Here is a 13,523-nt window from a genome sequence, read left to right as displayed (position 1 = left end):
CTAGAGCTCATGAACCATGAGATCATGACCTGAGCTGAAGTCAGATGCTTGACCGACTGAGCCACCCAGGTGCCCCTACAACTTTTTTAAGGCAAATTTTATGTGACCATTATCTAAATTCTTTGAAAGAACTAGAATCAGAATTCTAAATGTTATGGCTGCAAGGCCTCAAAATCTCAGACCAGCGTGAATTTTGATGTATATCTATTTTTCTTTTTTGAAGTTTAATTTGTACACCATAAAATGTATCCATGTTAAATGTGTAATTCAATAGGTTAGTAAATTTACTGAGTTTTGAGACCCCACAACCCAGTTTTATATTTCTACCATCACAGAAGGATGCATCTCTTTGGCCCCTTTACAGTATACTTCTGATGCCATCTCCTGCTCCAGGCAACTTTCTGCAAAATTTACTTTCTGCAAAAAAAGAGAAAAGATTTGTCTTTTCAGCACATTCATATAAATTGATTCTTCTCTCACTTTGCATCTTTTTGAGGTTCATCCATGTTGTAACCTATGTTAGTAGTTTGTTCCTTTTTATTCCTAAGAGTATTCCAGTGTATAGTTATATCATATTTTTATCTACTCAGCACTTGATGGTATTTGTGTTGTTTCTACTTTTATGAATAATGCTGCCATGAATATTTGCATGGAGTTTTTTTTAATGCATTTTTGTGCATTTTTAAAACAAATGGATAAAAGGAATTTTTTTCTTTCGATCAGAAATATTGTTCCATTACACAGGAATTGGGATAATGAGTCATGTAAAAATTTGTGGTAGGAAATTATTAAAGTGAAAGCTCAGCAGAAGAGATAACTTTTTTCCTTTTTAAAAGAATGTTGAAGACCACAAAATAGAAGAGTACATGAACCTTTTCTAATCTTAATTCTCCGATTTTTCTTTTAGTGTCCTTGAAGTGGAAAAGTCCTTGGTATTAGCTGAAAAAGGCAGTGTAGAAGACAAGGATAATGAGGTAGAGCTGTTGACTGCTGGGAAGAAATTCCGTATCTTAGCAACCATGAACCCTGGGGGCGACTTTGGAAAAAAAGAGGTAAAATTGTGTTCCTAAAGCATAATTTTTTTCCAGTTTTTGACCTCAGTTCACTGGTAGCTGTAAATATAATGTAAAAATGCATTTGGAATTTTATATTGGGTAATAATTTAAAGCCTAGAAAGATAGTTTAGAATTATTACAAAAATGAAGTCTGACAAAAACATTTCCTTATTTTTACATCTCATGGTGTGTATGTGTCTGAAATTTCATTGTGTCAGTCGCTTTGCCCAACTCAACTCTTTACATATGTTACCATGACAAATTCTCACAAGAACTTTGCATGAAAGTTATTTTCCTACTTTCATGGATGAGAAAAGATGAAACAAATTTAATCTATTTTTTTAAAGTTTATTTTGAGAGAGAGAGCTCACACATGCACAAGAGAGGGTACCAGCAGGAGAGAGGCAGAGAGAGAGAATCCCAAGAAGGCTCCACTCAACACAGAGCCCAACACAGAGCCCAGCACGGGCTTAATCTCATGACAGTGAGATCCCGACTTAGCTGATATCTAGAGTCAGACGCTCAACTGACTGAGCCGCCCACTGCTCCGAAACTGAAATTTAATCTTTTTAATTTAATCTTAAACTCTGCTTCTGGAGTCTCCTTTCTTAAACACGAGTGTGGCTTTGAGTGATTTTAGAGTGACAAAAATGTTGCAGCCAGGAACCTCTTCTGGTTTTGCAAGTGGAGCCTATCTGTTCTCTCCAAGGATTTGTGGGTTATGCTTATAGACTATTGGTAAAGGAAAGGGTGGAAAGCAGTTCCTTCTGTTCATGGGGGTAGTGTTAGGATTCAGCCAGGATCCAATAACCTGAACACCATAGCTTTCAGGTTCATGAAGCCTCTCAGTAGAGAAGTCTTCCTCTGTGTCGATCCTGGTCTGTTAGAGTTAGGAAAATGGTAATGTGGTGACAGGTCAGGGATGATGAGAACGGAGGTTGATTGTGAATGAAAGTAATTAAAAATCTTGGTAATTTGGTGGATACCCCTGAAATGTGAACATGATGTTTTGGGCTTGATTTTCCTCTGTAGTGTAACAAGAAAGATTATTGCTTTGCCTCTTGAAATGTTCTTAAGAGATGTAATAAAGTATATCACAGCTTCAAACATAATGTGAAAACTGGTTCCTGGGTTGGCTGGGTGGCTCATTCGGCTAAGCGTCCGTCTTTGGCTCAGGTCATGATCTCACAGTTCGTGAGTTCGAGCTCTTTGTTGGGCTCTGTGCTGATAGCTCAGAGCCTGGAACCCGCTTTGGATTCTGTCTCCCTCCCCCTGCCAATTGCACTCTGTCTCTCAAAATTAAATAAACATTAAAAAAAAACAAAACAAAATGGTTCCTTGGCAAATGGAAATCCCGTAGAAAGATCTGATTTTGACATTGTGTGTGTTAGCTTAGGTTAAGATAGTTTAAGTTTTTCTTAGAAAAAGATTGCCAACTTTTACCTAAGGGAAAGCTCTTTTTTGTTTTTGCACACGTAGCAAGCAGAGGTAGAATGCTGAAGACCAGAAGCACTGCTTGTCTAGGATGGCAACAGGGAACACTCACACATTCACTGGGTCTTGGTTGAGCTGCTACTGGGTATAGGCATTGCTCCTGGTCCTGTTGTAGTAGGCCAGATAGATGGATGGAGCTTATCAAGTTATAGGCAAGCAATGATAAACTAATAGTTATGTGCATATGTGGCATTGTAAATGCTTATTAATAGGGGAAAGGTAAGAGGAATCCATTTTGAGAGCAAAGGCCATAAGACTGGAAGAACTAACAATTCTTTGTTATACAAGAGGTAAAATATGTACCTCCTTACTAATTTGACTGTTCCTCTTTGAGCCACTTAGATGTTTTCTCTGACTTCAGACAGCTCTCCCCTTATCGCACAATAGCATTTATTTTCTCTAAAACATTGGTTTTGTAACTGAAGGTAAAGGAATGGCCTTTGCTTAGGGGAAAGTATTCAGGTTTGGGAATCACCCACTGGGGCTAGAATTCAACTTACACCATTTACTCTATAAAACCTTGAAGTTCTGTATGTCTATAAAGAAAGTGATGGGAATATGGTGTTGGGGGGTGTGGTGGAGATTAATGAGATGACATATGGAAGGAGCCAGGACAAAGTAGACCTTTAATAAATTGTACCTACTAGTAGAGATAATAAGAGGAGCATTTGGTATTTGTTAGACTCACAGCTAACATTTCTTCAAAGGATTTGTTCTCTTTCCTCATAAGTATCCATTCATATTGAAATTTTTGTTTCTTGTAGTTGTCTCCTGCCTTAAGAAACAGGTTTACAGAAATATGGTGCCCACAAAGCACAGGTCGTGAAGATTTAATTCAGATTATCAGCCATAACCTTCGTCCAGGATTGTCTCTGGGCAAAGTAGATCATAAAGGTGAGTTTTTTCAGTTGGTACAGGTTGTAATGGTGGTTATGAGGTGGAGGGGATTGTATGTTGGGAATGAGAGGTGTTGTATAGGACATTAGCAGTGTATATATGTTGGCATGTTAAAAGGAGAAGAGGAGATAGAGAAATGGCAACAAATAGATGTAAGAAAATAGGCTATTTGGGGGCGCCCGGATGGGCTCAGTTGGTTGGGCAAGCAACTTCGGCTCGGGTCATGATCTTGCAGTTTGTGAGTTCGAGCCCCGTGTTGGGCTGTGTGCTGACAGCTCAGAGCCTGGAGCCTGCTTCGGCTTCTGTGTCTCCCTCTCTCTCTGCCCCTCCCCTGCTCACACTCTGTGTCTCTCTGTCTCTCAATAATAAATAAACGTTAAAAAAAATTTTTAAAAACCAGGATATTTGTTATCTTCCACTTAAGTGTCCCTTCTTCATATTGCCTCATTTACCAAGGTTTTTAAATTCTAGCTTTTTTGTTTTACCTATTGGCTCTCTTTATTTAAAGTATATTTGTTCTTCAGAGATGAGGAAGATTTGGTTTAAATTTTAGTCATTACCACCTTCAGAAAATGTTTATAGACTTTTTTTTTATGAAAAAATTTTTTTATGTTTATTTATTTTGAATGAGAGAGCACAAGTGGGAGAGGGGCAGAGAGAGAGGGAGAGAAAGAATCCTAAGCAGGCTCTGTGCTGTCAGCAAGGAGCCTGATGTGGGGCTCAATCCCATGAACTGTGAGATCATGACATGAACTGAAATTAAGAGTCAGATGCTTAACCAACTGAGCCACCCAGGTGCCCCAAAAATGCTTATATACTTTTAAACTGCATTTCTTTATCATCGACTAATTTATTATTAACTTTATTTAAAAATTTCATTATAAAAATTTTCAAACATAAGAAAATCAAAAAATAATATTAAAAAACTTCTGTATACCTAAAACCTAGATTTAGCTATTTTTAAGATATCTGGTAAGGGTCAAAACATTTATTATAAAGTTCTTTAGCCTAAATTGCTTCGATGTATATATGCCTATATTTTTTTAAATGCTTATTTATTTGTTTTGAGAGAGAGAGAGGGAGGGAGAGAGGGTGCGTGTGCTGTGGGAGGGACAGAGAGAATTCCAAGCAGGCTCCTCAGTGTCATCATAGAGCCTGACCCAGGGCTCAAAGTCATGAACCATGAAATCATTACCTGAGCTGAAATCAAGAGTAGGGTGCTTAACCGATGGAGCCACCCAGGTGCCCCTACATGCATGTTTTTTTATTGAGGTATAATCAACATGTAACATCATATCAGTTTTAGGTACACCACATGATTTGATATTTGTAGCTATTGTGAAACGATTATAATATGTCCACTTAACATTTATCATGAGATGTGTGTTTGTGTATTGAATGGCTAAATTTAGAATCCAGTTCTGGGGCGCCTGGGTGGCTCAGTTGGTTAAGTGTCGACTTCGGCTCAGGTCATGATCTCGCAGTTCGTGAGTTCAAGCCCCGTATTGGGCTCTGTGCTGACAGCTTGGAGCCTGGAGCCTGCTTTCGATTCTGTGTCTCCCTCTCTCTCTGCCCCTCCCCTGTTCATGCTCTGTCTCTCTCTCAAAAATAAATAAACGTTAAAAAAAAAAAAAAAAGGATTTAACAAACTGTGCAGTATAGGGGCGCCTGGGTGACTCAGTGATTAAGCATCCAACTCTTGATTTTGGCTCAGGTCATGATCTCACTGTTTGTGAGGTCGAGCCCTGCATCAGGCTCCATGCTGGCAGTGCAGAGCCTACTTGGGATTCTTTCTCCCTTTTTCTCTGCCCCTCCCCTTCTCCATGCGCTCTCTCATTCTCTCTCTCAAAAATAAATAAATAAACTTTTTAAAAAAGGGCAGAAAACTGTGCAGGATAAAATGGGAAACTAGAGGGGTGCCTGGGTGGCTCAGTCTGTTAAGCGTTCACCTTCGGCTCAGGTCATGATCTCATGTTTGTGGGTTTGAGCCCTGCGCTGAGCTCTGTGCTGACAGCTCAGAGCCTGGAGCCTGTTTCAGATTCTCTGTCTCCCTGTCTCTCTGCTCCTCACTTGCTCATGCTCTGTCTTGTCTCTCAAAAATAATGTTAAATTTATAAAATGGGAAACTAAGTAAAGATTTTATTTCCAGGTTTTCTTTTCTTTTTTTTAGTGTTTATTTATTTTTGAGACAGAGACAGAGCATGAACGGGGGAGGGGCAGAGAGAGAGGGAGACACAGAATCTGAAATGGGCTCCAGGCTCTGAGCTGTCAGCACAGAGCCCGACGCGGGGCTCGAACTCTCTGACTGTGAGATCATGACCTGAGCCGAAGTCGGACGCCCAACCGACTGAACCACCCAGGCGCCCCTCCAGGTTTTCTTTATAAAGATACATAAGATTTAATGGATCTAATATTTCAACTAATTATGAATTCTGAATTGAATTCTGACCATGCTGAGAATACTCAAGATATACTTACTGCATTATCTAAATAAAAATATAAATATCCCTGAGTTCTACTTACTTTCTGTAGGACTTTTGTTCACAAGTTATAGTGGTAATTTTATCTATACATCCACAGTATGAACTAAGCAGAAAAGATTCCATTAAGTCAGTGTTTTGTTTTGTTTTTTTAATGACCTCTGAAGGGCATGTGGGCTTTTCTCAGTCTCACACTCTTATGACAGTACATCTAAAGATACTGTGTTTTCGTTAAAATGACATTTTTTAGAATTATTTCCTTGAGTTGTATTTCTAAAAGTGGAAATAAGGAAATTCATAGTTCTCATTGGTTATGGCCAGGTTGCTCTCCAGAAGGATGGTCCCATTCATAATTCTACCAGCAGCTTAGTAAATGTGCATGCTTGGGATAGTTCAACATGGAGTTTTCTTTTTTTCTAAATATAATGAAATCCATTGTTTTATCCTTGTTACTTTAATGAGTAAGCTAAAATTTCATTTTCTTTATTAATGATGAGCATTTTCTATGATACATTTTTTTTAAATGCCAATCATTTTATTTTTATTTTATTTTAATTTAATTTTATTTTATTTTTTAAAGTAATCTCTATGCCCAGTGTGGGGCTCAAACTCATGACCCCGCATGAGCATGCGAGATCAAAAGTCACATGCTCAACCTAGTCATTTTACACATTAGCATTTATTATTACATATTTTTTGCATGGGTTTCTATATTTGGTTACCTTTTAATATTTGTTATAAAAAAATCCCTATATGAACCCATCTACCTTAGCTGATGAACTTCTGTTCAATAGTGATGGTTTAATTCCCCTCTAACAATGGATCAGATTGTCAATTACGTCTTGTAAACATTTGTGGTTTTTTTCTGTAGTTAGTTTTTTTCTAAGTAATTCGCAGTGTAGTCTTGAAGCCTATTGCTGAATGGTCTACTTTATATTATAGCAGTGCTGATTCCTCCTCATCATATTTTCTTTTTTTTAAATACATTTTTGGTATTCCTACTTATTAGATAAATGTTTACTGTTGGCTTCAGAAGTTCCATAAAGTGCCTGACTAAATTTAATTGGCTTGGCTTTGCTCTGCCTTTTTTTTTTTTTTTTTTTGACAGAGCCCTCATGAGAGAGAGAGAGAGAGAGAGAGAGAAAGAGAGAGAATCTTAAGCAGGCTTCATGCCCAGCACAGAGCCTGACATGGGGCTTGAACTCAGGAAATCATGAGATCATGAGCTAAAATGAAGAGTAGGACACTTAATCAACTGAGCCACCCGGGCACCACAAATTGTCTTTGCTTTAAATCTACATTACTTAAGAAGCATTTTATTTCCAAATATTTTACAATATGAAATTGTGATAATTAGAATAGTCCTTTAACTTAAATCATGGAACAAAATTTATGAATCCTTTAATTTGCTGAATTCTGAGGGATGCATCAATTTAATAAAAGAAAAAGCCTGAACTAAATGCCACTGAAAATGTGGCATCCCCATTCCAGTGAACCAGTTTAAAACACAATAAAATTTATGTATTTTCTAAAATCATTGTGTCTTAACTTAAAAATTGTATCTGAACGGGAACCAAATGCATACTTTCTTTGAGTAGTTTTCAGGGCTCCATCTTAGGCTGTAATTCTCAAGGTGATTTTTCTTTTTTGGTAGGTATGGTATGCTATTCATGAACCCCTTGGGAATGTAGTAAAGCTATGGACCCCCTCTCCTTAGAAAAAGCAGTAATGTACATTCATAAAAATTTGCATATAATCTCATGAAGCACAGACCTCTTTTAGGCCTTTTCTGGGCCCTCCATTACAAACCCCTATTTTGTAGTGTTTTATTACAACCAGTTCCAAATTGCTTTTTACTTCCTTGTGTCTTAGGGGCTGACATAGCTGAGGTGATGCTGGATTTCATTGAATGGCTGACCCACCAGGAATTTGGCCGAAGGTGTGTGGTCAGTATCAGAGATATCCTGTCCTGGGTTAACTTCATGAACACAATGGGGGAGGAAGCTGCTTTGAAACGGCCAGAGACCATCTCCACTGTGACATCTTTTGTCCATGCTGCATGCCTGGTGTACATAGATGGAATAGGTTCAGGTATGTTGTCTGTTAGCTGGTGTGGGGACAAGGAGGTTAGGGTAGTGGGGAGTAAGAAATGGAATAAGCCCAAATCTCTGACCTCTGACCCAGATACTTTGTAAAATCACTTAACTCTAGCATTTCCAGGAGCCAGAATAGATTTTCTTTTCTTTCTACTCTTTTTGAGAGGTGGTTGATGTAAAAGATAGGCTGAAGCTTCACATTGATTATAGTCCAGGGTAACTGGTAAATGTGAAGTGATTATGAAGAAAAAGAAGACTGTTGGAAATGTCCTTGCTCCTAAAGGACTGAGGACTGGGTAATTCTTAACATGAATAGTCATTTATAGTGAATGGGCCTGAATCCTTTAGTTTTTTTTAAGTGTACTACAATTTTTTTAAATTTCACAAAGTTCTGTTTTTTCAAGAGTAAAGATTAGAGATATAAACCAAAATGATCATTAGTACCACATTAATTACTCCTTCCTCCAGACTGACTTATCATGGAGTACATGGTGCTTTACTGAATAAGCTGCTGCTAATCTGTAAATTATTGGGATGGGAGGGGCAGACCTTTTGCCTTTGGACTGTTCACACTAGCAATCATATTTTGGGTATGCTTCAGCTAAGGTTTAATTTCCCCTGGAAACTGCCCAAGAGCTCCTGATGTGTACATATTTGGGAAGCTTGGTGTCATACTGTTGTTTGATGGTCTGATCCTCTCTATTTTAGGGGTAACTTCCTCAGGGTTTGGTACAGCTCTCTTGGCTCGCAAAGAATGTCTGAAATTCCTAATCAAGAAACTTTCCAAAATAGTGAGACTTACAGAGTGTCAGAAAAATGAATTGATGATTTATGACAGACTCAAGGCCAAAGAATTTACTGGAATAGATAACCTTTGGGGAATTCATCCATTTTTTATACCAAGGGGTAAGAATGATTTTAAATAAATGAAGGTTCTCTTCTTGTAGATCATGGGTACTTCACTTTTGTTGTGACTTTTAGTGTATCCTACTTCTGATTATTTTCAAACTAGTTATCTGAATTAGAATCTGACTTGGCATAACCAATCATAATTGCATGAACGATTAAAAATACGTAACTGGCACATAAAAATAGGGGAAAGTATAGTTTTTAATCTATGAATAAAATGTCTTATAAAATGCATTTGTTTTTTATTTGGTGCTTAAAACAAGAGCTTTCCTATAGTGATAATTCAGCCCAGGGTGTATCATCATGAGGATGACCCTCATCACTGCTTACAAAAACAGTTTTGTGAACTGTTGAGGACTTGGCTCACTCATCTTCCTCTCCCTGGCACCTGACATGAGCAATCCCAGGCATTCATAAAATGTCTGTTGATGGAGTGAATGGATGAATGAATGAATAAGATTGTTGCTTATCTAGCAGGGTCATCTGTTTCTTGTCCCTTCCTCCCTCCCTACATCAATAATTGTTGAGTGTCTGAAATGCATAGAGTGGCAGTTACTGGGGGTTCATTGGTGAACAAAATCAGCCCAGGTACCTGACCGAATGGAATATAGCCCTTTTCTCTCTCCCTCTTCAGTACTACTCTTCATTCCTGGTGGTGCATCAATGATTTAAGTTCCCTAAGTCACTGTCATAGTATTTAATTTTGTCATGTAGGAGCTATATGTTAGTGGCATGGGACTGAAGTGGTCCTTGCTTCTGCTTCCATAGCTGAGGTGTAATAGATGTTTTCCTAGCCCTCCAAATTGGTATATGAAAAGTTTATTCCAGGAGACATAGTAGTACAGATGTTAAGCCCTATAAAACTGTTATTAGCCTGCATTATAGTTACATTATGGGTTAAAGATGCATCCTGAATTGTCTTGTTGACCTAAAAACATTGGATGAAATTGCCTATATGGAACCATGTGGCCGATACACCTAGCATACACTTGATTTTTAGGAAGATACCAATTTATAAAGGTAAATCGTACAAGTACTTGAAGTAATTCCAGGTGTAGGTTGTGAAAGGAAAAGTGTGCTTGCAGTAAGACCTATGTATGTATGCATAGACCTAAGTACATGCATAGGTGTAAGAGCTGGAGAGATCTGAGTAGTAGGCACAGTTGAAGAACGTGTGCTGCTGGCTATTGCTTTAAAGCAGTTGATGAATCTAAAAGTGGTGAAGTGTTGAAATAGGGTTGAGCATTTTCACCACAGATGGTACTTCACTGACTGAAAGTCTGCTTGGTAGGTTCTTAAAAATCTTGGCTTGACATGTATATATGATTTGCTGATATTCATCTTCTATGTGGCTTTTCTTTTCTCTACTTAAGGACCTGTCCTTCACAGGAATAATATTGCTGACTATGCACTCAGTGCAGGCACCACTGCTATGAATGCCCAGAGGCTCTTAAGAGCTACAAAATTGAATAAACCCATTCTCCTGGAGGGCTCTCCTGGTGTGGGCAAGACAAGTTTGGTGACAGCATTAGCAAAGGCTTCAGGCAACATCCTTGTTCGAATCAACTTGTCAGAACAGACGGTAAGCTTAGTCATTCTACAGCTGATGAGGATGAGTGTAGGGAGTAATGTTTGTATCTGTTTATAGAGTTTCTTATTCAGAAATAGTTAGGACATTTTCAGTACCTCAGATATTTCATGGTGGTAAAGACCACACCAACATGACCTTCAAATTAAGTCTGCTTTTAGGTTCGTTAATAGCTGATATCTGTAATCTTGTTCCCCTCTAGATGCTTTATTCTAGTTGTCTTTTGAGAGATAGTTATCCAATTCAGTATATGTTATAACCTTGTTTTTTGTCATTTCTAAAAGGGAAAAATTAGTAGAAATAAAATGGCCTTTAAACAGTCTTAGGAAATAATGGGACAAGAGGTGACAAATGAGACTCCCTGGACGTTGTTATTGGTCTTTGTTTTGTTTTTTGTCTTTAAAGCTCACTAATTAATTTCCAAGTATAGCCACAGTTGAGAACTGCTGATATAGAGCTCCAACTCCAATCGATTGATACTTGCAGTATTGTGACAAAAAGGTTTTTGAGGGCATGTCTGGGCTCCTGGTACAGAGTGCTAGGTTGATTAGTTCTGTTGTGGTGGGTATAAAAAGGAAAAGTAGCATAAGGCTCAAGAATTTATCAGGTTAGACTTAAGGACTTGGGATCTAGTAAATTTTTTAATGTAATGTTTTCCTCCTTTCTACCCCCTCTTAAAGGACATCACAGACCTGTTTGGAGCAGATCTACCTGTTGAAGGTGGCAAGGGAGGAGAGTTTGCCTGGCGGGATGGCCCTTTGCTGGCGGCTCTGAAGGCAGGCCATTGGGTTGTGTTGGATGAGGTGAGAGGTTTGTTGTTCCAAGGATAGGGTCACAATGGGAAGAGTAGTCATACTTTTCTTGTTTCTAGGGCATATCTCAGTGGGTTGTCATGCTTTTTTGCTAGTAAAGACAGATTCTCTAATGAAGAAAAATCCTTCATGGTCTCTTTTAAGAATGAGAAAAGTCACTTATCACAAAGCACATATAGAGGCCCCTGTGTATACAAGCTACAAACCCCAGCTTTTGTAAGCCAGCTACTAGAGAAAAACTATCTCTTAAGTTGTCTTTTTTTTTTTTTTTTTTTTTTTTTTTTGGTAATGTTTATTTTTGAGACAGTGAGCAAGAGTGAGTGAGGAAGGGGCAGAGAGAGACAGGAGACAGAATTGGAAGTAGGCTCAGAGCTGTCAGTACAGAGCCTGACTCGGGGCTCAAACTTATGAACCATGAGATCTTGACCTGAGCCAAAGTTGGACCCTTAACTGAGACATACAAAAAAATGGTGAGAAAACGGTCAGTGGTACATGTGTATGTTAGATAAATGAATGAGTAGAAGAATGGAGCCCCTCATGATACCTGTGATAAATGCTGGATCTTAGTGACCAACAGGCACTGGAGATAGAGAAAAGTGATGCACAAAAATAAAAAATTTAAGGCTGTGGGCCAGTGTGTCTGGTCACAAGATTGCTTTGGAATCTGAAGCTGGAGGGCAGACTGTGGTATTTCTTTTCAGCTGAGCTGCTTCATCATGGAGGAGATATTAAGGAGAAGGAGCTGTCATGTGGACCACCCACCCACCTCAGTTTTTAGAAGAAGATGTCTGATAGTATTAAATTCTTTAGCCAGAAAAGAAAAAATGCCTAGTTTTAAAGCTTAAGGCTTGAGACCATTTTCCTACTGGGTGGAAATGCATCTAGGTACCCAAGGCGTTCTTGACTGCAGTCCCATTTAAGAGCAGCTTTTAGAACTTGACCTGTTTGGGAATATTCAGTGGAATTTGTGCTTTTGAGTGCTTCTATAAACATGATACTTTAAATTCTGGTATAATATAGTCTGGGTTTTTTGGGTCCATTTGCATTTTATTGATTTCACATTTTCCCAGTTGAATTTGTCCATGTTACCTAAAAACGATCACACTTCACATCCCTGAGCTCTGAAGTCAGCATCTGAAAACCTCCATTCAGCTATTTTCATTTTTGGCACAGAAACTCCTTGTATTTGTTCTTGTTCACAAAACTCTTAGTGAAAGTTAGTTATGTCTATCTATTAATGTGGTTTATATCATGACTTTGAAGCCCATTTGGAGATTTCAGTCAGTATTTGTTCTGGGAAAGATACTTTTTTAATTATGTAGAGAGCTGTCTTCATCTTTAAAGATCTCAGAGTGCAAAAGTGAGATCTGTGTGTTGGCATGGTTTTTTTTGAAAGCTATGATTTACGGGGTGGGTCCATATAGGTGAATACAGTGGATACAGTGTAATTTTAGAGAAGACTTTAACTGCTTTTTTAAAAATTCAGTCTGAGTATTCAATTTACTTAAGTTACTGTCAATTTATATCCTTCAGATGTCTATACCACATATATATGAAATAATAAGATGAATATACTTGGCTTCCTCCTCCTGAAGATAACACTTACTCTACTTTTGTGCCTATTATTCCTCTGCTTTTTGTTATAGTTATACAGTGTATGTAATAAATGTGTGCACTTTCTTCAAATAGCTCAACCTGGCTTCTCAGTCTGTATTGGAAGGACTCAATGCTTGTTTTGACCACCGAGGAGAAATTTATGTTCCTGAGTTAGGAATGAGCTTTCAAGTACAGCATGAAAAGACGAAGATTTTTGGGTGTCAGAATCCCTTTAGACAAGGAGGTGGGAGGAAGGGCTTGCCAAGATCTTTCCTTAACAGATTCACTCAGGTAAGATTTGCTGTTGCCATGGAGACCAAAGGTGGAGTGTTGGGGGTGATAAGACTGCTGGCACGTAGCTATTAGGATGCTCATTATAAGAATGAGAGAGCTTCAGTTTAATGATGTATTTCTCAATTCCATGTCTTTATATGACAAATACTAATGCATCCAGTTCCCATCATCACTTCCCTCCTGCTGTGAGTCCCTTTGTTTTAAGTCCTAGAGGACCTGATGTGTTATCAGTTAGTGGAGAGTAAGGTCACCATTCCTCTAAGATTTCTATTACTGTGCTCAGGATAAAGGCCAGTATTTGA

At 38.3% G+C, this 13,523-nt stretch overlaps 1 protein-coding gene across 1 annotated transcript in view; it reads left to right on the top strand.

Moving 5' to 3' along the window:
* The window catches only part of MDN1 (midasin AAA ATPase 1), a 173,021-nt gene that overhangs the window by 72,395 nt on the left and 87,103 nt on the right, over positions 1 to 13,523 (top strand). Inside the window, exons 32-38 of the mRNA XM_043591932.1 lie at positions 908 to 1,052; positions 3,314 to 3,443; positions 7,799 to 8,017; positions 8,731 to 8,928; positions 10,305 to 10,513; positions 11,200 to 11,322; positions 13,021 to 13,218. Coding sequence (XP_043447867.1) covers positions 908 to 1,052; positions 3,314 to 3,443; positions 7,799 to 8,017; positions 8,731 to 8,928; positions 10,305 to 10,513; positions 11,200 to 11,322; positions 13,021 to 13,218 — 1,222 coding nt within the window. The remainder of the gene's footprint in view (positions 1 to 907; positions 1,053 to 3,313; positions 3,444 to 7,798; positions 8,018 to 8,730; positions 8,929 to 10,304; positions 10,514 to 11,199; positions 11,323 to 13,020; positions 13,219 to 13,523) is intronic.

The sequence above is a fragment of the Prionailurus bengalensis genome, chromosome B2, assembly GCF_016509475.1.
Source record: "Prionailurus bengalensis isolate Pbe53 chromosome B2, Fcat_Pben_1.1_paternal_pri, whole genome shotgun sequence".
NCBI classification, from domain to species: domain Eukaryota; kingdom Metazoa; phylum Chordata; class Mammalia; order Carnivora; family Felidae; genus Prionailurus; species Prionailurus bengalensis.
Note: the sequence above shows the minus strand (reverse complement) of the source record. Positions and strands in the feature narration are given on the sequence as shown.